General features: G+C 35.2%; 1 protein-coding gene across 6 annotated transcripts; it reads left to right on the top strand.

The window, feature by feature from the left end:
• Positions 1 to 949: 949 nt before the first annotated feature.
• On the top strand, positions 950 to 23,627 carry LOC126969841 (THAP domain-containing protein 5-like). 6 transcript variants are annotated; one of them, XM_050815409.1, is made up of 9 exons: positions 2,595 to 2,712; positions 3,455 to 3,638; positions 6,534 to 6,827; positions 7,105 to 7,285; positions 7,382 to 7,465; positions 7,550 to 7,624; positions 20,167 to 20,346; positions 20,821 to 20,988; positions 23,290 to 23,627. In XM_050815409.1, the coding sequence occupies exons 3-9, from the start codon at positions 6,748 to 6,750 to the stop codon at positions 23,593 to 23,595; spliced, it is 1,074 nt and encodes a 357-aa protein (XP_050671366.1). In that variant the 5' UTR covers positions 2,595 to 2,712; positions 3,455 to 3,638; positions 6,534 to 6,747; the 3' UTR covers positions 23,596 to 23,627. The 6 variants fall into 6 exon arrangements, 3 of the variants coding, with proteins under 3 accessions (XP_050671366.1, XP_050671368.1, XP_050671369.1); XM_050815411.1 differs by lacking the exons at positions 6,534 to 6,827; positions 7,105 to 7,285; positions 7,382 to 7,465; positions 7,550 to 7,624 and having other exon boundaries at positions 2,600 to 2,712; XR_007730468.1 differs by lacking the exons at positions 2,595 to 2,712; positions 3,455 to 3,638; positions 6,534 to 6,827; ... (1 more) ...; positions 7,382 to 7,465; positions 7,550 to 7,624 and adding exons at positions 16,239 to 16,817; positions 16,912 to 17,000.
• The last annotated feature ends 1,636 nt before the right edge of the window (positions 23,628 to 25,263 follow it).

Below are 25,263 nucleotides of genomic sequence, written 5' to 3'. Positions count from 1 at the left end.
ATATGCGTCAATTCCATACAAAAACTGTCAATTTAGATCTTATATTATAGTCTTTCCTCCCTCCCTCTGGAGGTCTACTCGTAAAATCGACAACGATACATTGGGAACGGTACGACAATACTCCAAATATATCGCAACTATCCTACTCTAACAAATGTTCGAATTCCTTATCGTTTATCGTTACGATAGACTAATATTTTGATTTTTTTACGATGTTAGTGTGAATCAAATATGTTCAAACCTAAACATTATCTGTGCTATGTCGCTGTTAAGTGTCGAAAGTCAAAACATAGTATAGGCGCTAAGGACCATGCCAGACTCTGCACCACCAATTTCGTATCATTTACACATAATGTAAATGTTAAAAAAAATATGTAATGAATATAATATGACCATTTAAAATTGAATAAATAATACAAAACTAGCGGATAATAAAATGTAAAAAAAGTAACTCAGCCCTTCTCGTCGATTTCCTATTTCTCAGGCGGCTATTTGCATTATTTCTACGCATAAACGATCAACAAAATGACTTAAATGACTTAGTAGTAAAAAATCTTGTTGAGTAGTAAATCACATATAATTATTTCAATAATATTTATTAAGTATGTATATTGTATGGTAAATATATCTAAACAAATTGAACGATATTAGCATCGACAGCCTAGAAGGTGTCGTTGAGATTATAGTAAAAGTGACGTTTGATTATTTGTAAAATTCGAATATTCGTCTCTGACATTTGCTACTAAGAGTAGGGTTAGGACCGATAATATCGAATAATGTTTTGTTCGTTCAATCATCGTTTCGACATTGATTACGATGTAACTAAGAGTAGGATTCGACACGACTAATACCACGATTAAGCGAATATCGATTTTAGGAGTAGGCTCCCTGGTCTCTCCTTCTGTCGCAGTCGGGTAAAAAGGCTGGAAGGGTAATGTGGGCGTAACAGCCGCGCCGTCACTATGATTAAACAATCATACCTACTCAAACCGTTTCATGTGTTCACCGCTTGTAGTTGTGTTAAGAGTGCGTCGGGAACTGAGCTACAATAAAGTGTTATCATGCCGTGTTGTGCTATTATTACTTGTAAAACAAAAAGTCAGACTTCGAGTATCGACCGAGGAGGTATATCTTTTCATCGGTAAGTCAAAAATAATAATGAATATCTCTTTAGTTTCAAAAATGTAGCCATGATTACAAAAAGAAAATGCGCATAATCAAAGCAACGCGCGATCGTTATCCGCAATGGATAGCGTCCTCTGCGAAACCCACACCAAAGAGGAAGTAAATACTACGTAATGAGAGGTGGGACTGCCTTAGTAAAAATTTAAATTTTATTTAGTATGAAACTTGTAGCCATTTGACATAAGTTTGAAATAGCAGTAATTACAGTATCGCGATTGGCCACGAAGTATAATCCGGCTAAGTTTGAAAGCGAACACTTGCGAACGTAGTGGATAGCCGTCATCTGTCAATCTGTCAATGACTGCACGGTTCAAACAATCGAGTGAATCGCTTCTTTCGTACAGAGTTTCGCTATGCTGACCCACACTTCTTTCATTGCGCGTGTTGGGATGATTAGCTTTTGTATTTTAGTGTAGTAAGAGAAAATAATCGATAAAACAATGATTATTGTGTAATAATGTGACTGAACGCTTTTTATGGCTACTATAAATTCATTTTAGAAATAAAAAAAAAACAATTTTATATATTACCTAGAAGTATCACGTGCATGATTTAGTAATTTCCAAAAAAATATACTTTAAGGTTCCCTAAAGAACCGTCATTAAAAGAACAATGGATGAACGTGACGGGCAGGGAAAACTGGTTTCCGACAAAGTGCAGTACAATATGCTCTAAGCATTTTAGTGCAAATGATTTTATTATTAAAAAATCGGGAAACAGATATTTAAAACCAGGAGCTGTCCCAAGAGATAAAATTGTTCATATTTATACCAGTGCTTCGGTAAGTTACATTATTATGTATTATTTCCTTGTTTTTATAAAAATCTAATATTTTTAAAAGACACAGATGATAATATTATGATATATTATTAATGTACCGTACCTACTAGATATACCTATTTAACGTTCTATAATAAAGTTTATTTTGTTGATGATTTTGTAATAAATGCATGCAATTATTATGGTGGCAAGTATACATTCAGATATTAAGTTTATACGATGTACTTACTTTTTTGCAGCCTGTTTATGTAACAGTACATGATATTATTTTCAGTTATAATATAATTTAATAGTCCCGAAAAACGCTATTCATACATATTTGCTACACTCTGACTTAAGGTTTGAGGCGCTACGTTAGTAAAATGCGTAATCGTTGTATTTCTTCGAATCTATCTTCATACATTACAAAGAATTAACATTTTTTTAATGTCGTCTAGTTTAAAACTTTGTACGCTACGCTAGAAGCAGGCGTTAGAGGTTTCGTGCGACTTACGCGTTTATTAAAACATCAAGAAGGAATCAGTGGCGTCCATTGACGTAAAATTAACAATTATTAGACTCGTAAGTCGTAATCACGTTCAAGTTGTCTGAAACAAAACTCTGCCGACGCGTCTATGCAGAGTTTTCTTTCAGTCGTGTTTCGATCGCACTTTGAGTACAACGCCACGCAATGACAAAGTGTTCAGTGAAAAACTGTTCAAATAATACTATATCCAAACTTAAAAAGGATGGAGTGTCGTATTTCAGGTAAGTGCCTCTTTAAAATAAAAATAAAATGTGTTACTAAGTCAACCTTTTTAATCATTCTGTTAAATAATTTCATTTCAATTGCTAAACAACGCGTTGTTGCCTCGTGATAGACGTCTCTTTCGCACCACAATCAAACTCTCGAGAATAAAAGAGACAGACACACCAGCTTTCGCGGAGGCGGATTAGAAGTCAGTACAAGTACGAACGAGTATATTGTGAATTTGAACAGTCCATTTTAATTTAATTTTATTATATGTTGTGTACTATATTTATTACTGTGTAAGATTTTATTTATTTATTTATGAGTATGCCTGCTAAGGTACCTCTACTTAAATGTAGATATTAACCCCCTTATTCATAATGATCCACTAACTTTAAACAGCCGCTTAGGAGTGTTTTTTCTCATTCTGACTTAGGTCAATAGAAGAAGACAAAGTGAGAATTAGCAATGCTTTAAGTTAGCAGACTATTATGAATAAGGGGGTTAAATTTTGACAAGCTCCGTGACTCAGTTGGTATAAGAACGTTGGTTAGCATGCAGAAGATTCCGGTTTCGTTTTCCGGACGGACCAGTTTAAGTAGGGAAAACAATTTTAAACTGGTTCCAGTCTGGGTGTACTGGGTTCCCACTTCCCAGCCATTTTCTCTGACCACAGATTTGGTGTGTTTGTCTTGGGATTTTATTATTATAATTTGGCATATACATGTAAAACATTTGGGGTTTTCTTAATTCTTTTAGTTTTCCGAGAAATCCTATACGGTGTTCTGAGTGGGCAGCGATCATAGGAAAAGCTCGAGGTGAAGAATTTTACAAGCCACATAAAGGTTCCGTTGTCTGTTCCGATCACTTTCTTCAGTCGGACATTTACACAACAAATAAAGGTTTCAGAAGACTCATTAGAAGCGCAAAACCAACATTCCGTGTGAGTTGAAAACGTTATTTATATATATAGTCTATTCGTTTATTGTACGTCAATGATGGTTCCGATTCAAATTACGCGTGATGACCATTAAAAATCTGTGGTGTACTTATATTCCCTACGAGTCCTTGCAGAGTACCTACCACAAAAATGATCATCTGTGCGGCAGTCATCGTGTCATTCACATTTATCGAGACATTTTTAGGGTTCAGTAACCGAAGAGTAACCAACGGAATTCACTAAGATCCGCCTTGAGTCAATCTATCTGTCAGCGGGCTGCATCTTATAAACCCACTGACCTCTACTATTTTCTACTGGACTGGTGGCTGTCGAAGTGCTTTTGCGCCTGTTTGATATTCGCCATTTGGCGCTGTAAGCCATAGCGAGTGTCTCGCGGTCAACCTCAGCTAAACAAACATCGATAGGAAAACTAAAGGATGTCTCAGAATGTTTTTCGTTTTTAGATGTTAAATAAAAAACAACGAAATCAATTAAAACTCGTTTTATTTATTGTTAAGTTAAAGAGCAGTTCTTGAAGATTATTTATGAAAAACAACCGTTTGCAAATGCCCATTCACTCGTTCCCAGACTTGGAGCTAAAATTTTGAATCACTCGCTGGAGCATCGCTCTTGGAATAGAGTTGATTTCTTCAGTGATTCTTTGCTTCAAATTATTCAGGTTGGGTGGCAATGGATTGAAAACTTTACGTTTTAGGTAGCCCCATAGGAAAAAATCAGCAGGCGTTAAATCAGGGCTCCTCGGTGCCCAGTTGATGTCTCCTCGGCGACTTATCATTCTTAAAACGCTAATGAGTCATTTGTAACATGAGAAGTGAATCCATCTTGCTGGAAAAAGATGTTGCGGTTGTAGCCATACTGGTTTTGCATTTCAGTAGCTAAAAAATTCCGGATCATATGGCAATATCAATCAGAATTAACGGTCTCAGTTCGACCTCGGTCATCCTCAAAAAAATAAAGACCGATAATTCCCTGGCTTGATATGGCAGCCCAAACAACAACTTTTGGCGAGTGCAAGGGCTTCTGATGCAGTCCTATCTGCAATTTTGTTATTTCACATGACCGTTGATGTGAAAATTCGATTCCTCGAAGAACCAGATGTTTTTGAAACTCCTAAAACGGTTTTTCATTGTCCTGCAGAATTCGACTCGGTTATCAGGATCATCAGGCTTTATTTCTTAAACAATGACAATTTTATAGGGGTGAAAATGTTTCGAAATAATGCTATGAACCGTAGATTTGTTCAAATTAAGAGAAACTGCGCGCAATCTCAACCACTGTCGTGGTTCGTCCATAACAGACTGGCGAACGCGGTCGACGTTCATGCTCATTCTTGATGTCATTTTGCGCCCAGACGATTTGTCCGGGATTGTATTCCCAGTCTCTTCAAACTTGCACACCCAATGCTTAATTGAATTGGCACTTGGCACATGTTTTAGGCATGTTAAATTAAAATGTGTCATGTAGAGGCGGCGAACAACAGTGTAGGAATCGTAGCTTTTATTAAACGCGGTCCAGTGAAACGATTCATGGCTGCTAAACCTTAACTTAACCACCTGGCCAAGCGTTTGATTGAGACCAGACCTCCCCCCCTGCTATCTGCGGTTGGCGCGTATTGGTCAATAACAAAAACCAAAAATATTCTGAGACACCTTTTATTTACAGAAAAAATTGTGTACCTTATTACGGGATTCCTGAAGTATAAATACCATGAAAAATGACCAAAATTAATTTAGAATGCAATAATACTTCAGAGTTCTATTATACGGTTCTCTCGCAGCCATTAGTATTATACGTCAAAATTAGTTCTCTGGACGCTCGCGAGTGACGCTTCAACTATTTGAATATTAAGTTTGACATTAGTTTATATGTGCCTATGCACAGATAAACTAATGTCAAACATAATATGGAACAGCCTGTCCAGTGGTATTTATACAGGTCAGTGTATGAACCGCATTAGTTTATTAACAAGACGCATTAGTTTATTAACAAGACAAATGATAATAAAATTAAATATATTCAAAACGGCAAATTATTTATATTACCTCTATAGTCTGTGGTAGGAGCGTTGTCTCTCAGCACGAGGACCGTTCGATCATCACCCGCCGATCGTATGTGTTTTTAAGCCGACTTCGAGAAGGAGGAGGTTCTCAATTCGATCGGTATTTTTTAAATGTATGTACACCGATTACCTACTCTGAGATTTATGAGCTGATTTACGTAATTCTAATAATTATACTATAATAAATACTATTATATTAATACTTTTCAGTTTTTGAAGTCGGTTTTTTAAAACATAGTTTTTTTTTTTCAGTTTTCGACTTCATACGTACCTATACTCTACGTTTATTCGATGCTTTAAAGTTTATCAGGTCGGCAACATTCTTGTGATTCCTCTGTTGTTACTAGAGAGTATGAGTGTTCACATACAATCAGGCGACTTGTACAGGTTTTCCTTTTCTATGACAGAAATTACACATTTTTACCAGTGGGAGGCTCCTGTACAAAACAGGATGCCAGCTAGATTATGGGTACCACAACGGCGCCTATTTCAGTAATGTGTAAGCGTTACTGTGAATTTACTGGGCAAATGAGACTTAACTTCGTATGTCTCAAGGTGACGAGCGCAATTGTAGTGCCGTTCAGAATTTTTGGGTTTTTTAAGAATCCTGTACGGCACTGTATTGTAATGGGCAGGGCGTATCAATTACCACCTGCTGAACGTCCTGCCTGTCTCATCCCTTACTGTGATAAAAAAAACCAAAGAAACTGACATATTAAATTATTACCTCAAGCAACAAAGTCTCCTAATCAACCTAACCACATTGGTATAGGTTTAGGTACCGGCTTTAATTCTATACACAACATAAAAATCTGCAGGTTTGGTGCATTCCGTGCTGACTATATTAATCATACATAATATAACGCTCAGAACGTGAGCAGGCCCGAGCGATATGAAGCAGTTTGAATTCGGCCTTATAAGCCCGAATACGTTTCCCGCCGCGGCAGTCTGTGTGTGAGTGTGAGTGAAGTGAAACGTCTGTGTCACGTTGTCCAGTTCCAAGACAAACAGTGCGTGAAATTTAATTTAAAAATGACTTACTGTATAGTGAAAGGATGTTACAACGCGTCTCATAATAAAAAAAGGAAGGAGAAGAAAATCACATTTCATTCGTAAGTAATATTTCACAACTTATAATTTTAGCTAATTAATACATTTGTCAAAACTCAAAACAAGAAAATATTTCGTAAACAAATCAGACGCCATTATAAAAATATGTTGCCAGCTATGATAAAACTATTTACCCGGAATTCCCGCGTTGGGATTTTTTTGTGTTTATTGGTAGATATTTATTGGAAGATATAATGTACGATGCAACATGATGTTGTAATTAAGCGCGATATTTCAATTGTGAATCAATAACGTACATTTAATGGTATTCATTTTTAGATTTCCTTCGAATCCCATTGCTGCTGCTCGATGGATAGATAAAATACGACTTAATCGAAAACAAAAATGTTGGAAGCCAACAAAATATTCTATGATATGTTCCGAGCATTTCGATGATAAAGAAATATATGGTACTAAAGGTGGCTATAGTAAATTAGTTCAGAATGCTATTCCAACAAAGGTAAAAAATATTTTACCACCATTTTACATTTTTTACTTATTTTTAATTCGTACTTTCGTTTTGTGTAATAATCTGACTACCGTAACTTTGTTTTAGGGACTGCATATTTTTTGCAGAGATGAATGTCACAATAGTAATGACAACCTAAATGATCCTCCCAATTTGGATAAGACACGGCTGGTTTGTAAATTGACATATTAAGCAAATTTTTTCTATTATTAATTTTTCTAGCATTTTTATTTTTGTAATGTAATCGTTTTTCAGGGCTCATCGTGTCATGAAGCCAACGAAAATAATCAAAATATCAATTGCAACGTAGCAGAAGGTTCAAACGAGCCCGTAAGTAAGGCCGGCAACGCTCCTGTGATTCCTCTGGTGTTGCAAGATATTGTGGGCGGCGGTGATCACTTAACAACAGGTGACCCGTACGCTCGTTTGTCCTCCTATTCCATAAAAAAGTAGAATTAAACTGATTGCAATTTTCAATACAATGTAATAATAATGTGCTAATATTGCTAGACGTTAACTCTGAGCGGAATCTCGTGACCCCACGATACATAAGTATATATAAGTGACTGGAATTTCGGTAAACTCGAGGATCTTGCTTCGCTTGGTCAATAAGTCACATATTACTTACTATACGATTAGTGCTTCATCTCACGAGTACGACACGGATATGAATTCCATTTTTGACACACAAGGAAGTCTTCACTAAGCAAAAAACTATCCGTAAATTCATGCTTGAACACAAACACAATAAAAAAATCAATAATTAAAAATATATCATTAAGAAAAATCTTAATAAACTTGCAAAAGAAAAGATTTATTGATAATGTAATGTATGTTGCAAATGATTTATCAGTTAATGTGTTTGCAGTGGACTTATAACTATAGTATAACTTGGTAAAAAAAGCAGTAAAGACTTAAAAATGACTTATGGCAAAATATACGCCAGAATTTTGAAAGTTTTCTAACAACAGTTGTCTAACATTAAATTTTTTCTCATGAGCGATCGTACAATTCTTAATTCGTGTTTGCCCCACCCGAATACTACTTACAACGACATTTACAATATAATGTAATAAATGAAATGTTTGTCACTTTAAAAAAATTTAATCTACATTAAATATTTTCTCACAATTTACTGTTTTGGGGAAATGTTTATTCACTTGCAACACTATTTGGTTGTCTGTGTGCGTGTTGGCGAATGTATTTAAGTGACGCTCACGCACACATTAATTCCAATGATTATTATTGACAGGAACTATGAATGAAACTATTGTTCTGAGCGTTATTATTCTAAGATTATTATATTATAACACGTATCATATATTATATTATGATACTAGTGAGCTAAGTTGTTCATTATACACGAGGCTACGGGTTGCAGCCCGAGCCGTAGGCGAGGTTGTAAATCAGCCGAGTGTCTATGAGCAAGTTGCTCACGAGTTTCATATGCATTTTTTAACACACTTGCGGGGAAAAACCAATTATGTATTGCATAAATCGTTTAATTACTAAAACAATTAGCGAATTACAATTTTAGAAACAATATTGGATTGTTGTTCATTGCAATTTCACAGTTTGTGTTACATTAAGTATTTCTGGCGGGTATATTTATCAATTGTTCAACTTCTGTACTCAAACTTTAATTTTTTTTACAATTATTTGCTACACAGCAACAAATACAATACAAACATAATATGAAAAAATGGGAATTGGTGGGCATTTTTTTTGCACGCGCCAAATATTAGGTGATTGATTACCTACATATATACAGGCTACAAGCCTACTTCAAAATTATGTTTGCAATTGCAGTGCCGCTTAGATTTTTTTGGGTCTTTCAAGAATCCAGAGCGGCATTGTAATGGGCAGGGCGTATCAATTACCATCAGCTGAACGTCCTGCTGTTTTTAGTGATAGAATGCATACAACAAATTATTGTCAATTATAAATAATTAGAATTATAAAGCCGTTGTAGACAAAAAAGGTAATAAGATACATAATAGTTTTAAGGGTAAATGTATACACTTTTATAATAAAGTCCCAGCCACTGTTCAGGCATTATCTATAAATAAATTTAGATGTTATATAAAAAAATGGCTCTGTCGTAAATCCTATTACTCCACAGCTGAATATCTAAGTGATCGGACAGCCTGGGACTAGATTATGATTATTTTATAGCGATAGAAATGACTGTACAATATTGTATATTTTTATTGAAAAGAGCGCAAAAAAAAGAATGCTGGGTGAGTTTCTTGCGCAGCTTCTTCTCTCTCAGAGCGCCATTTGTTTCCGAAGCGGTAGTTGTATCTAGTATATTAGAAATGACATCAAAAAGAATTCTATAGGAATCAATTTTGAGAAAATAAATGCCTTTTTATGCCTTAATAATTAAGTAATCCTCTTTGTTGTTACAAAAAAACACTGTATTATCCGGTTAAATTGAAAATGCTCTGCTTAGTCTCATATATCATTTGCAGTTAGGTACTAACGTAACTTTGTAGGGATAATTATATTATGGAAAAGTGTGTAATATGCATGCAAGCTCACTTTACGAGCAAGTGTGTCGAAAATTGTATTACAACACCAGACCCTGGCAGGGATCATAGTTGCCACCTCTGGCGGCAGGCACATGAGATATTCCGTCTCCGAGTGACGGGTGCAGAACGTTATGATCGAGGGATCGGCAATTAGGCTACGTCATAGTCAGTTTGTGATGCGGTAGATGATAACGCTTAAAATTAGCGTTTCGTCACTTATTCCAATAAACGAGTTTTTCTATAGTATTATGATTAGTACGAAATAATATTTATTCTTAGATATATATCTATGTATATATATACATCTTATACGTCTAGATCACGGAACAGAAAAACTAGTGGAAGTGGCATGTGGGCGTTACCCCGTCCGCCCTGTCGCGGTCGCCACTATTGTGTACAAATGTACCTACCTACTCGAGCCTCAAGTGAGACCAGTCGCACTGTCAGTCCCACGCAGTCAGTTCATGTCAAGTGAAGTATAATTTTCCTTAAAAAATACAAATATGCCTTATTGTGCCATTTTGGACTGTAGAAATCATAGCCGCTTTAAAAATATGTCCAACGGAGGGATTTCCTATCATCGGTAATCATTCTATTCAAATTTAAATACAATTATGATTTTTTATGTGTTGTGCAAAATATATATTAGTAATTAAAAATGAACCATAATATTACAACGTATGGTTAATTTACCTTTACGTTTAATCGATTTAAATTATGTTATAATAATTGTAAACTTTAAAAATAGTGCAAGTGCATGCATACGTGCATATTGATAAAATTTTATCGAAATAAATTTTATCTTTTTAAATTGTATTCAAGTATTGGTCTTTTGCATGCACCATGCGATAAGGGTGTAAGTAAGCAAAATGTCATATGTTGGTGGTAATTATGTACATGAGAGACTACGGTGAATTCAAATTAATAATTTTATATCAATGGTTTAAAGGTAACCATCTAATTAATATTTAACAAATATATGTAAGATTACAGACTTATTTTTTTAAATTTAAATAAACAAAAATTCTAGTCGCGTATAATCAATATAAATAAATTTCAGATTCCCTAATGATCCATCAGTAAAAGAAAAGTGGATCATGGCAACGGGAAGAAAAAATTGGTTTCCTTCCAAAAGTAGCACGATCTGCTCAGAACATTTTATGCAAGATGATGTTATAATAAAAAAAAGTGGCAATCAATTTATTAAGCCTAAAGCAGAACCACAGCGAAATATTTTAACTCGTCATTCTTTGGTAAGTTAAAATATAAAATGTCATTACGTTAATTTTAACGTGAAACAATGTGTACGTTGTTTATAGACAGGCTCCATGTATAATCGTAAAGGTAGTCCCTGATATAAACAATATCAACCGAAAAGCACCTACACCAGAACTCCATGTTGAAATCCCAAAAAAAATTCCTGAAAGTCCCAATCAAAAAATTCGTGTTATTTCTCAGGTATTTTATTGTTCCAATGGCGATAAAATCTTATAATAATATTTAGTACTTAAATTAATTATAACTTATTATTTGACCTTGTATATGCAACTTTTTTATTTTTAATTACTTTCTTTTTAGTCCGTTTTAGCGATTGCCATATAGAAAATAAAAATATTCAAATAATCTTGCATCACCAACAACATCACAATATGTATAGTATAGTTATATAAGTATTTTTTTTTTAATTTGGTCCTCAGTTCTGGCTATTCCATACATTGCTTGTAGTCCAGTGATTATAGTATGTTCACCTCGGAATTCGAGATACCCAGCTGTAAGTCTCTAAATACTTGTATATTGACACCCTAAAAGTTGTCTCAAAACCTACATATGGTAGGGTGTAAGCAACTTTTAAATTTCAAGGTCAAAGTCAAAGTATCAACTATATATGGCGCGTTTTCGACCGAAGGCACCGGTTGACCTGAAGTGATGCTGTGACCGCACGCTCTCCGCCCTCTATCTCGAAAACGGTTCACTGTATAAAAACTTTTTTTAAACAAAATTTGTAGAGAATTTTGTATTCTACAACATTGATAATATATACAAACAGCAAAAAACCCATAGGAAATGAGATATTTCCAAAAAAAGCGCAAAAAACCGATTTTTTTGACCTTTGACCTTGAAATTTAATATTTGCTTACACCCTACTATATGTAGGTTTTGAGACAACTTTAAGGGTGTAAATATACAAGTATTTACAGACTTACAGCTGGGTATCTCGGATTCCGAGATTCTTACATAATTTAAGCTTAAATGACTGGGCTATTCATACATTACACGTTGACTTATAAGAAAAATAAAATGCTATGTTTGTGTAACAGCTCTAGCTGTAGTTGTCAATTAGTTAATGATAAATCAGAACTACATAAATTTATAATAGCTCGAAATAAAGATGGACTTCTATTTCCCTCGTCAAGTTTGATTAACATATGTAATGCAGCTGAATAACAGATCCAGCTCCAGATTAAGAACTTTAGCTTTTTAAGAAGCTATATAAAAAAATGAATTTATTGTCATAAAAATATAATATTCAATAGAATAACAGAAATCCGATTTATTTTAGCAAAGATGTTGCGATGATTCAGCTAGAAAAATTGTCAGATATTATGTTTGATAGGTTCAAGTTTCTTGTCTCCGGTCACGCTCGTACTGCTTATGCTAGAAACCATATTAGAGCGGCTTGGCAGGAACTTGCCACTATTTTTAATAGTGAGGGCAATGGTTGCATTAAGGCGAAGAGTAAGCAGAAAACACGCAAACATGGTGTTTTTAGACAAGTTTTGTGGTGAAAGTATAGCATTTCAAGCCATGAACACTACTTAATCCTGTTACACATATACTTAAGTCTTATTTGTAGGTTGCTAATGCTTGCTGTTGGTTATAGTTAACACTGCCGAGCCTTTTTGAACTACCACTTATCTTTGAAGTTAAACAAGGTTTTTAGCATGGCGTGACGCATTTTGTTGGAACTTCTCTCAGAAAAGTTATTCTTATAGCTTGTACTTTTTTGTGTAGGTTAATTTATACAGATTAGTAGTGAATAACGAGGATTGTAAGCATATAAACTGTTTTCCACGTAAGAATTTTGAAAATATTGGCTTTGTTATATTGATGGCGGGCCGGCAGCGGTGAACTTATATCGCTCAAGGTCGCTGGCATTTAGTGTCGCCTTAACAGCCTAAACACATGGCTTTTCAAGAATCCTGAGCGGCATTGCATTGTAATGGGTAGGGCGTATCAATTACCATCATCTGAACGTCCTGCTCGTCTCGCCCCGTATTTTCATAAAAAAAAAAATGATCGGAATTGCCTCGGCCGAACTATCGAACGCAGTCCGGTAGCGGACCATATTCGATGGTGTGTCGCATTGTCCATCGCACAAAATTATTATTATTACGGTAAGCCGGAGTATGAACGCTGAATCATATGGTGCGAGGCACCCACCGGTCTGTCCGATGGTCCGGCCGTACCAAATCTGATCTTGTGTTTAGGTTGTAAGAGTTGGTAGCAAGGGGCTAAAGTCAATTGACTTTATAAAGGTTATATTTTATACATGGTACGTAAGTATATATTTTATGGAACTTAATTTCAGTGGAATGACAAAAAATCTTCTTTAAAAAAAAAGGTCGGTCAGCAAAACATAGCTAGGCGTCTTTAATTAACTTCCATAAAAGACAAATAGTTTGAAATAAATACAGCATCCCGAGAAATTGTTTTTTCACGACGTTTTCGTAAATCGTCTGATTTTTTGGCTTGTTTTAATAATAATATGTACAATTCACAAGCAGTCATTTTAAACAAAAATATACTAACAAATATTATTCAACTAGCATCTAATATTTTATCAGTTTGTTTATATTTTGAGCGAATCACCTACAAAATAGCGGCTTTTGATTTTGGCAAGTCAACTGGAGGCTGTGGGCGGTCGTCGAAGTCTAGGCGTTTTTTGCTAACCGAATACTATTGTCATAGAAGAATTGTTGTCAAATTATTGAACCTTGATTAGCTCCATAAAAAGCCGTAAATTTCGTGTGCTGCGTGAGCGATGTTAGTGAATATGAAATTGACACGCGCCGCTGCCGCAGTGTCGAGCTGGAGGTCGTGTTGCTTAGAGAATTGCACTGCAGGATACATCGTTTATACAAATATGTCTTATTTCAAGGACAGTAGGCTTGTTTGTGTTTTTCAAAAAATGTAACTCTGCGTAAAATATATAATATGTATATAAATATTTATATACTATCGTACAAGTTTACGTTTTTCGTGTGTCAGTACTTTATTTTAGGAATGGTAGGAAAGTGCTGTGCGCCTATTTGCATAAAAATTGCTTATTGCTAAAAAATAATTGAACTCATTGCTTTGTAATCTTCACACAGAATTTAAGAATTCGCACTTTGTTTCTCTTTTTTAAAAAGTTATTTGGAAATCATTTGAAACGCATTTTTGATGTGAGACAGCGGTCTTAGCATTGGCCCCTGGGCTTATCGGAATAACTATAAATACTTATACAAAACTATGTTTTATGCGTATATTGCTTCCCAGATAATTATAAAATTGGTATTGCAACTTTCCAAGACTATTCATGTACGATGTCTTGATTTTAATTGAATTGGGCTAAATATTGTCCATCCTTTTAAATTATACTATACCCAAGAAAAAATATTGGCTTATATTTTAGATTACGGTGGTAATATACTTTATCAACCCTGATTACATAGGCTGCACTAATAGTATCGGGAATGGAATATTTCCACTGTTCTTGTCATATTAAAATCTTTTTAATTGAAAACTCCTTGGTTTTAAAAATCGAATACCATTTATTTATTTAAAAAAAAGATTCTCGGTCTTGTCACAAGGTCTTGTCAAACTTGTTAAGTCGTTGAGAAAATGGAATTGACTCGAGAAAATTCTAGAGCGATGATTTATTATGACTTTCGAAGTGGTTTAACACAAAAACTGTGTTGACCGGATGATTTCTGCATTTGGTGATGAAGCCCCATCCAAAACCACAATTTATCGCTGGTTTGCTGAATTTCAACGTGGACGTGTCAAGCTCAGTGATGATCCCCGTCAAGGTCGTCCAAAAACTGCAGTCACCAAAGAAAACGTTGATGCTGTGCGTAAGCTGATTGAGGAAGATCAACATGTGACATACCGCGAAATTCAGGCAGCTTTAGACATTGGCATGAGTCAAATACTAATAATCTTGCATGAACGATTAGGTGTACTAAAGTTATTTTCCCGATGGATACCGCATTTGCTCTGTGAAGAGCAAAAAGCGGCTCGCGTTACTTGGTGCGTTAGAACTCTCGAAAGATACCACGCACGATCCTCAAATGCTGCATACATCATCTACGCGTACGAACCCGTCACCACAAAAAACCAGTCACGAGTTTGGGTGTTCGAAAATGAGTTAAAGCCAACAAAAATTGTTCGTTCACGGAGTGTTGCAAAAAATAATGGTGGCCACGTTTTTCTCCAAAACCGGCCATGTTGCGACTATTCCTCTTGAGGGACAAACAACGGTTAATGCAGAATGGTATGCTAGCATTTATTTGCCACAGGACGTTTCTGAACTCCGTAGAGAGAACTGCAACCGCCGCATCATCATCCATCACGACAATGCGAGTTCTCATACCGCGCACAGAACAAAATAGTTTTTAGAGCAAGAAAACATTATTATTAGACCATCCGCCGTACAGTCCCGACCTAAGCCCTAATGATTTCTATACTATCCCTAGAATAAATTGCGTGGTCAGCCTGTGGACGCCTACAAAACGGCCATTTTGGAGAAATGGAAAACTTCCGAATGGAATGGTCGCTTCAATGATTGGTTCCATCGTATGGAAAAATGTGTCAAATTTCGCAGAGAATACTTCGAAAAGCAATAAATACATTTTTAAATAGTAATGTTGTGTCACTTCCTTGACTCCCGAAATTTTCAGTGCCGCCCTCGTACATCATTTCTAGTTTTCACAAACTTATCGATATTTTTATTCATTCTCCTACAATACTAGGTATTTTGATAGTAGCATAACACTTGACAGTAGTCAAATCTGTTGTTACAGAGTTCCTATTACTTCAAGTTTTTATATGTTATTTTAAGCAATACGAGGTAAAGTTTGGCATACCTAAATAAAAGGCATAAAATTTGTTTTCTCAAAATTGATTCCTTTACAATTATTGTTGTAATACAGTGTTTTTTTGTAACAACAAAGAGGATAACTTAATTATTAAGGCATAAAAAGGCATTTATTTTCTCAAAATTGATTCCTATAGAATTCTTTTTGATGTCATTTCTAATATACTAGATACAACTACCGCTTCGGAAACAAATGGCGCTCTGAGAGAGAAGAAGCGGCGCAAGAAACTCTCCCAGCATTTTTTTTGTGTTATTGCTATAAAATAATAATAATCTTGTCCCAGACTGTCGGATCACATAGATATTCAGCTGTGGAGTCACGAGAAAGCCATTTTTTAATGAAACATTTAAATTTATTTAAGTATAGATAATGCCTGAATAGTGGCTGGGACTTTATCAAAATTACTTCTTCTTTAAATGGCTGTCTTTAACTCTAAATTTGCTACTGCTTCTAAACTACAGGTGATATTTTTATGGCTCTAACAAGAGAAAACTGCTATTCTATTTCTCTAAAAAGTGAACGTATAAAAAGTAAATAAAAAACATATAACTTTGAATTAAGGGACTTTATAGTATATTCACTACAAACGGGCGTCCGCGGGTTTGTGTTCGAGCGACGGGAGCGGGGAAACAGTGCGCCTCTGACTTTCACACGAGCAGGTTGTGAGTAACGTTGTCGGAATCCGTTTGAGTACAAATTTGAGATACGTAGTAGCTAAACTTATTGAAAAACATATTTGAGTAATAGTATAAAGGGAGACTGATTTAGCAGTATTGTGGCAAAAATGCCACGGAAAACAAAACTTGCCAGAAGTAGAGCTAAAAAAGCTCATAAAATGAACGAAGTATTGTAAGTATACAAAAATACATAGGATTTTTCTTAGTCCTTTTACTATTTATGCTTAGTTCCCTTCTAACTATTTATCTTTTACATATTATTACAGATTGTGAACTATAGTAACAAGGTGACAATTTTATTTTTAGGAAGTTAAGAAAAATACATACTGTTGAAGAATGTGGTGTGGCAAATGAGGTTTGTAGTCATTCTGAGTGAGTTCCTAGTATATATCTTTATTCTATTATTTACTCATAGATCTGATATTTCACCAATTACCAACATAGAAATAGGGCTTCGCAATCCAGTGGTAGTATATTTGCACAACGTGACGGTAATATGGCGACATTAAATGAACACACGGCTATATCTACTTAACCGTAGTTATAAAAAAAACTCTAAAAATTAAAGAAATAATTAAAATTTTCCAACAAACAAATCCCAACTAATATTATAATTAATGTGAATGTAAGTTTGTTTGTTATGCTTTCACGCCTAAATCACCGAATTTAGTACAGAGATAGACTAGAACTTGAAAAAGAACAAAAGTTACCATTTATTGCAAACAAATAAATGGAGGGGTGGAAATAGAGGATGGCAGTTTGTATGGAAATTCGTACTTTATAAGTAATGTTCCGCCAATTCAACCATGTTATATTCACCAGAAATCAGTAAAAACCAGTTGTACAATAGACTACAAATTTCCTGCAGGTGAAGTAAAATAGGTAATTATGTCCACATGCTATTTCAGTAACAACAATGAATGATGCCGCAAAATCAGAACGAGACATAGCCTCATCCAAAGGCCGCGTTGTTATTGAATAGTTGATGGCTGCTGGAGCAAACGTACATACAAAAGAATTACTTACGCTCTATCAGGGGCTGCAGTCATTATTGAACTGGCAAAGTTATTTACATCGGAGTAAAATATGAATATTTCTGTATTTGAGCAGACGCAGAATTAAAGAAAGAAATTCCTATTTAAATTCCTAAAACTCTCTAAGGCCCTCAACCGGAATGGAATTGTCTTTTCTTGTTAAAGGATTTAAATTTTCTGTAGATAACGCACTGACTAAAATATGGAAGAAAATAAGAAATATGCGTAATAAGCTATCACAAGTAAAGAGTGTCACCAAATACCCTATCCGTTGCAGGAAAAACATAATAGTAATTCGAATGGTTATTAAACGGGCAATTGAAATAATACTTCCGTATCTGAATCCGATAAACGGGCATACATAGAACTCTTTTGTACCGACATATTGTTTGCTTATCTACATGCCTTTGGTGATCACAGGTGTGAGGAATAGTTTTGAAAGAAGTATATTAGAAATATTTAAGAAAGGCATACTATTGAAAGAGTTGGAACTGAGAAGGAAGGTCTTAACGGCGTGTAATTTCAGCCGGGTAATTAAAAGATGTCAGTTGCATTATATAAAAATAGCATAAGCCACTTGAAATCAATTAGAGATGGAACAGAAAAAAAACTTTCTATTGAGAAGATGTCTAAAGAAAATGGCATGAAGATAGAACCATGCGGCTTATTCATAGAAAAATAACTACCATGTCTAGGCGCTAACCCTGATGGAGTATGTCAAAACATGGTAGTCGAAATAAAATGCCCTGTTTCAGCTTATCAATTAAATTTCACGAGTGCAGATAAATATAAGAAAATTTACAAAGCAAACAAAGACGAAAAAATAAAAATCAACTTCAATCACATTTGGTATTTATTACCAATTCAAAGTCAAAGTCAACACATCACCAGAAAGACAAAATGTCAATTTGAATTGTGACTTAGGGAAAATTAATCCGATGAAAATAGAAAAAGATGACTTATTCGATTTTTATATCGATTGTATGTTACCAGAACTCATCGATATAAGACTACTCACATACAAAACGCAGTACAAGAAAAAGCAAGTAATAGTCTTATATCCATTAAAATAAAAGAAAATCAAATTAAATAAAAAAATAAAATGAAGTTGAATGAGACAGAATTTAAAGATAAAGAAAATAAAGAGTTGAAGAGAAAGACATTGAACGGGAAAATTTTAATTCTAATTTCTCTTTTATATTAATAATTTTAGTGCGTCTTAAAACACACAAAGGAAATAATAATTAAACGTTTCAAATTTATAAATAGTTTTCTTACTTACAAACCTTACTTATATATGTATATAATGTGTTTTGTTTCAGTTCAAACTGCTAGTTTTTGATTTCATTTCAAATGATTTGCGAAAAAAAAGTATTAGTACTTTAAATGTAAGTACCGATTATTAACTATATTAAGTTATTCGGTACAAGCTTAGTCGTCCGCTCAGCAATTTTATCCAAGTCGGTGATAAGTTTCAGACGTTATGGACGCGGTTTACATAAACAGAACTACTCGTATTTTTAGAAAATATGTTATAAAGATTCTTTTAACTTTTAAAATACGTACCTAAAATAAGGTGTATGACCCATCGCTATACTGTGAGGACTGCGGATGGTAAACGTAAGCTAATTACGTAAGTAATCTGTTATCAAAGCGCAACATGACGCCTTGTAGCGCTGCCGAAATTATATATTTTGTGCGGAGGAAGATGTGCGCTCGCGAATCGTCATACTCTGCCCAGACGCTGAGGGTTGTTAGCGTGATCCTGAGTCTTAATATAATGCCTGAGAGGACGTGTGTAAGTCATACTCGCGTCATGGATCCGCTCAAGCTCATAGACGTACCTACCTACCTGTCTACATAGTATAAGAAACGCGAGGCGTTGGCTGTGTTGAGGGCTTTGCTCTGGAACCTGCAGCCATACGCTTTGATGTGCGGAGTTCGATCAACTTAATCCGGAACAACTATCGGCGGAAGTTGAGGAAACTGAAGCAGGCGAGGACAACGAAGAAGTGAAGAAAAAATCAGATGGCCCAACTGTTACTGAGCGGTATTACCTGCCTGTAACAGTGTCAGTAAATCCTGATCACATCCACTGCACCTGTCACTTAAAAGGAGTTATAATAAAACTCCCACAACCACACCATCCGAACCGTAACAAATAACGTAATAACTTACTTATAACATTCGCTACTAAAAATCCGCTTCAAATAAGTACATCTGGTCAAAACCATTGACACGTATTTAGTAAAAACTGCGATTTTGATTTTACATTTATTTTAAACAATATAACAATTATTTTAAAATTGTACCGATCGGTTTAAGCTCAAGTGCTAAACAAAGTAAAGCACTTATAATTATATCGCTAAAATATTGGAAAGCAAAAAAGTCTCCCAGGTTTCACATTAATCATCTTGGGATAGACCAATATGGACGTACTAAGCTAGATTAATTCCAAACAATGACTAACGTTGAAATAATTTCCAGAACACTACAAATAAGATCAGTGATGCTCCGATGTCAGATGATAACGCTGAATACGAAGTTATAATAAAATCAGAAGTAGATTCCGATGATGAAGGCCACAGAGAACCCACCTCACAATTACCACAAGTTACTCAATACTCTACACCTGCTCTAAATGTTCAACCATCAACATCAACTATGGTATGTATTTAATAACTTGATGATTAGTTTTTAATTTCAGACAAAGTTACGGTACTTACGCGTTCTCTTATGTAATATCATGTAGACTTGCAGACACCGGCCAATAAATTTGTTTCATAGTAAAGGGAAGAAATCACACTGCGTGACCCTCTTTCAACTTCCATTTCGGAAGATCCACTGATTTACAAAGGCCTCTCCCAAAGATCGCCACGACGATCGGTCCTGCGCTGCCCTCATCCAATCTACTTCGGCGATCTTGACCAGATCGTCGGTCAATCTTGTGGGGGGGGGTCCATCATCCCAACTTGCAGGGATTATATTACCTGCTTATATAATTCTCAATTAAGGATGGGGTATAATTAATATTGTTGGCTGGAAGCTTACCTTTCCAAATCCAGGAGACCCTGTCGATGGACCTTCTACGATGGTTGTCCATTAATTGCAATGAATTGCCTAAATTTACTATAATTTCAGAATTATTCAAGAAACACTGAGGATACGACAATGTACGAAGATAAAGAAATATTCGAAGCTGTTATAAAAAGAGAACCACCTTCTCATGACGAAACCTCCAGCACCATATTTTTACCACATGCTGACAAATGCTCTCCTTTATTCGTGAATTCTTCAGCTTCATCTGTGGTAGGTATTTTATTAATTATAAGTAACTAGCTGACCCGACAGACGTTGTTCTGTATATAATAAATAAAATAATGTTTTTTATGAATTTTAATTTGTGACAAATCTTAAGATTTATCAATCTACATAAAAATAATATGTTAGATAGTTAACAATGGTAGTTAATCTACCATCTATAGTTACCTACAATTTAGTTTATTTTTTACCTCCTGAGAATGTTAGAAAGATTTAACAATTCTAATTAGTTATTCATTTTAAACTATTATTTTAATTTGATTTCTGAATGACGGGGGTCGACACATTGAAGGCAAATCAAAATCGTTGTTTTTATTTAATTCCGAGCATTTTCATATTTATTCACCTCTTAAACCTTCTCTGGACTTCCACAAATAATTTAAGACCAAATTAGCCAAATCGGTCCAGCCGTTCTCGAGTTTTAGCGAGACTAACGAACATTAGTTCATTTTTATATATATACTAGTGGACCCAACAGACGTTGTTCTGTCGGAAATTTCGGACACACGTCTTAAATTTGAAAAATCGGTCCAGCTGTTAGAAGGAGTCCTCTAAAATACACTATATGGACGGAATTGAGAATCTAAACCAATCTCAAATTCACTGGAATACACAAACAAATCATCAAAATCGGTCCAGCCGTTTAGGAGGTAGTTCAATTGTGAATCAAAATCATTCTCAAATCCACCTGAAGACACACACCAATCTCAAATTCACTGCAACACACAAAAAAATCATCAAAATCGGTCCAGCCGTTTAGGAGGTTGTTGAATCTAAACCATTCTCGAAGCCACCTGAATACACACAGAAAGTTTCATTAGAATCGGTCCAGCCGTCTAGGAGGAGTTCAGTGACATACACACCCACAGAAGAATTATATATATAAAGATATATACAGTGTAATAAACACAGGAAACCCGACGTATTCTATTTATTTGAAATAAGTAATTTATTATTTACTTGTTAATAACGATCTCCAACAGCATACATATTTTACGTTTCTAATATCTATATATAAAATATTATTTATGTTTTTATTAACTAATTACAGGAGAGCACATCATTCGTTTAAAATGCAAAAAATAGCAAAATTAATACAATTAAAACAACAAACACTAATAATTTTAACAAAAATTAATTTTTACTCTTTAAATTTTAAACATTTTATTTATACTTCTAACTAATTATTGTTCGGCTACTACAACTTAATGATAATACGGTCATTGGACCAGTGGTTGAATTATTGTGATTGTGAAGCCGAAACACCGCAAGGTCGAATCTCACCCGTGAAATATTTTTCAGTTTAATTATTTGGTTTTTAGGCTTTGTCATTAGCGAAGACTCTCCGTAATGCGATGGTTATACTTGTATTTCTTTTGTTCAACTTTTCACTTCTGCTGGCACTCCCGGAGTGCAACCAGTTATTTTTATAAATAAAAGCCCCCACAACTAATGTCCAAAGTTGCCATGCGCTTTACACAGCTGTCGGATGATCGTGTAATAGGCGATAACGAAGCATTACTACCTAAGTTCGTGCGATTGTGTAAGTTGCAAACAATGGACATGCAGCGAAGTGGTCTTCTAGGAAAATTGATGTCGAGGAAACCAGGAAACCATACACAGATCAGCGGTAATTAAAATTATCGGCCCTAAATGTACCCTTGAGGAACACTAGGGTAAAAGGTTTGTACTGTGGACGATCACCGCGCCCTTGTCATATCAAAGTCTTTGTGTATATTATTTTTAATAGGCGTAATGTACGGTACAAACGGTAAACGATACTTTAGATTTGGTCCTTTTAAAACCTGGATTAAGGATGGTGTATTATTGTTACTGTAGAGCAATGGAAGGCTATATTGCATGGGATGGTGGCTAGGTGGGTACCACAACGGCGTCTTTTAATGTCGTGAAGACTACTTCACACCCTTTAAATTCCAATAATGTGCAAGCATTTGAATTTAAAGGGTGCGGTAGCTAGTTAAATTACTGAGCCAATGAGTCTTTACATCTTGTACGTCACAATGTGACGAGTGCAATTGTGAATCCGCTTAGAATTTTGTGTTTTCCAATTAGTATTCTGTGCGGAACTGCTTTGTAATAGACAGAGTCAGTTCCTATCAGACCATTACACTTACCATCTGCAGATGAGCGTCTAATTCATCTCGTCACATTTGTCAAAAAAAACTGCAAGATCACCTTCTAACAGGTGACCCTAACGACCGTCCCTGTACGATGATTACACCTTATTTTAACAAATGCAATTATAATGCAATTTATTGATATTTTCAGAATAATACAGCAATGACAGAAGGTAATACAAAAAGCGGAGTAATTATAAAAAGAGAACCAGATTTTGATAGCGAATATTCCGGCAACATAGATATAGTTCATACTGATGTGCGAATAAATTCTTTACAAGAACAATCTAAGTGTAACCTGAGCGGTCTATATGAAGACTCGAAGACGTTGATCTGGGCAAAGAAGTTAGCCAGAATGACTCCTCAACAGAGGCTACTTGCTGAAAAGGCGATAGACCAAGTACTCAATGAAGCCGAGCTTGGGAATCTACGTGAGGGTTCAGTTAGAATCAATTAAAACTAAGGAATAAATAAATATAAATTAATAAACGATGATTTTAATTTCGATCCAACAGTACGAGTATTACTAAGAAGTACATTAAAAGTATCTTCAGATATTGATATTCAAATTAAGTAATATTTTTTTAAGTTGATTATGGTAGGTATTTTCTTCCTATTTGTATTTAAATGTAAAATTTCGAAAACATTCTATAACTCTGCGAAAGTCTGAAATCCATACGTACTTAATTTATATTAATTTTACGTACACGAACAAATAAAAGGGGTGATTTTTTAGTCCGTACTAGGTCACCAGACCGAGTCTCCGACATACGTGGTCCTTGGCATCCTGACCCCACGAACGTAACAGTATTTTTCCCTCTGTGAAAAAAGAACCTACATACATACACACTTACATACATTCCGCTACCACATCACCGCACTCCCCGGCAAGTCTGTTATCTCTTTTATCAAAAGTCCATCCTACTATCAGATCACATTAGATTGTAAGCGATCTTCTCTCCTTCCCACAAGCACACAGCCGGTCCGAGGTTCCAGTCTCGACGCCCCGCGACTGTTGTTGCATAGTATTTGCGGCCTCTACGACCACGTCCTATGTTGCTGTTAAAGCTTTTAGGGCTGACAGCATAAAGGAGGTTTTTAGTCGGTAGGTGGTGCGCGGACACCCGTGCCCGACATATAGGCTCTGTTTCGCGGTCTTCATTATGTAAATGTATTTATATCCTCTCCAAAAAAAGCACTTCAACTAATGATTTTTAAGTGTTATAGACGATGATGTTCTATATATTGGTTTGTAGATATCAGATTGACTTGCCAGTGGGAGGCTCCTTTTGCACAGGATGCCGGCTAGATTATGGGTACCACAACGGCGCCTATATCTGCCGTAAAGCATTACTGTATTTCGGTCTAAAGGGCGCCGTAGCTAGTGAAATGATTGGGCAAATGAGACTTAACATCTTATGTCTCAAGGTGACGAGCGCAGTTGTAGTGCCGCTCAGAATATTTGGGGTTTTTCAAGAATCTTGAGTGGCACTGCATTGTTATGGACAGGGCGTATCAATTACCATCAGAACGTCATGTTCGCCTCGTCCCATATTTTCATAAAAATAACGAGGAAAAATAACTGATTAAATCTGTAGGTACTAGAAGAATGACCTTGAAAAAATATAGAGAAAAAATTATTCCTTATGAACACTAGTGTTTATTTTGCTAAATAAGTAATCTATTGTCCAGTTCAAACACTGTCGGCCTTACAAATAAACTTTGTATAACTAAGCCTATGCAAAATGTTTACAATATCGTTGACAACACTGTCAATACAATGATAATTCTGAAGTTTTCCGAATGACAAGCAGCCTTGCAAATAAACGCGAGAAACGTTATACGTCCGAATAAACCAATCATAAGCGAAATCTCTATTTGTAAGCATTTTGAATTTTCTTGGTTTATGATTTGATAACTTTATGCCAATTTTATTTGTAAGGCCGTGTATGTTTAAAATTTCTATGATAGAGTTACCTACTCAGTTAAACAGGTTTAACAGATACGCCGCCCGTAGGCTATTAAATTTTTGCCGCCTCAAAATTTAGAGGTTATCTTATCTTAGTCCACAATCAAATCAATTTGCTATCAATAAAATTCCAACTTTATGATTTGTGTTCCATCA

The sequence above is a fragment of the Leptidea sinapis genome, chromosome 19, assembly GCF_905404315.1.
Source record: "Leptidea sinapis chromosome 19, ilLepSina1.1, whole genome shotgun sequence".
In the NCBI taxonomy this organism is placed as follows: Eukaryota; Metazoa; Arthropoda; class Insecta; order Lepidoptera; family Pieridae; genus Leptidea; species Leptidea sinapis.
The sequence above is the reverse complement of the archived record's forward strand: the minus strand, read 5'-3'. Positions and strand labels throughout refer to the sequence as shown.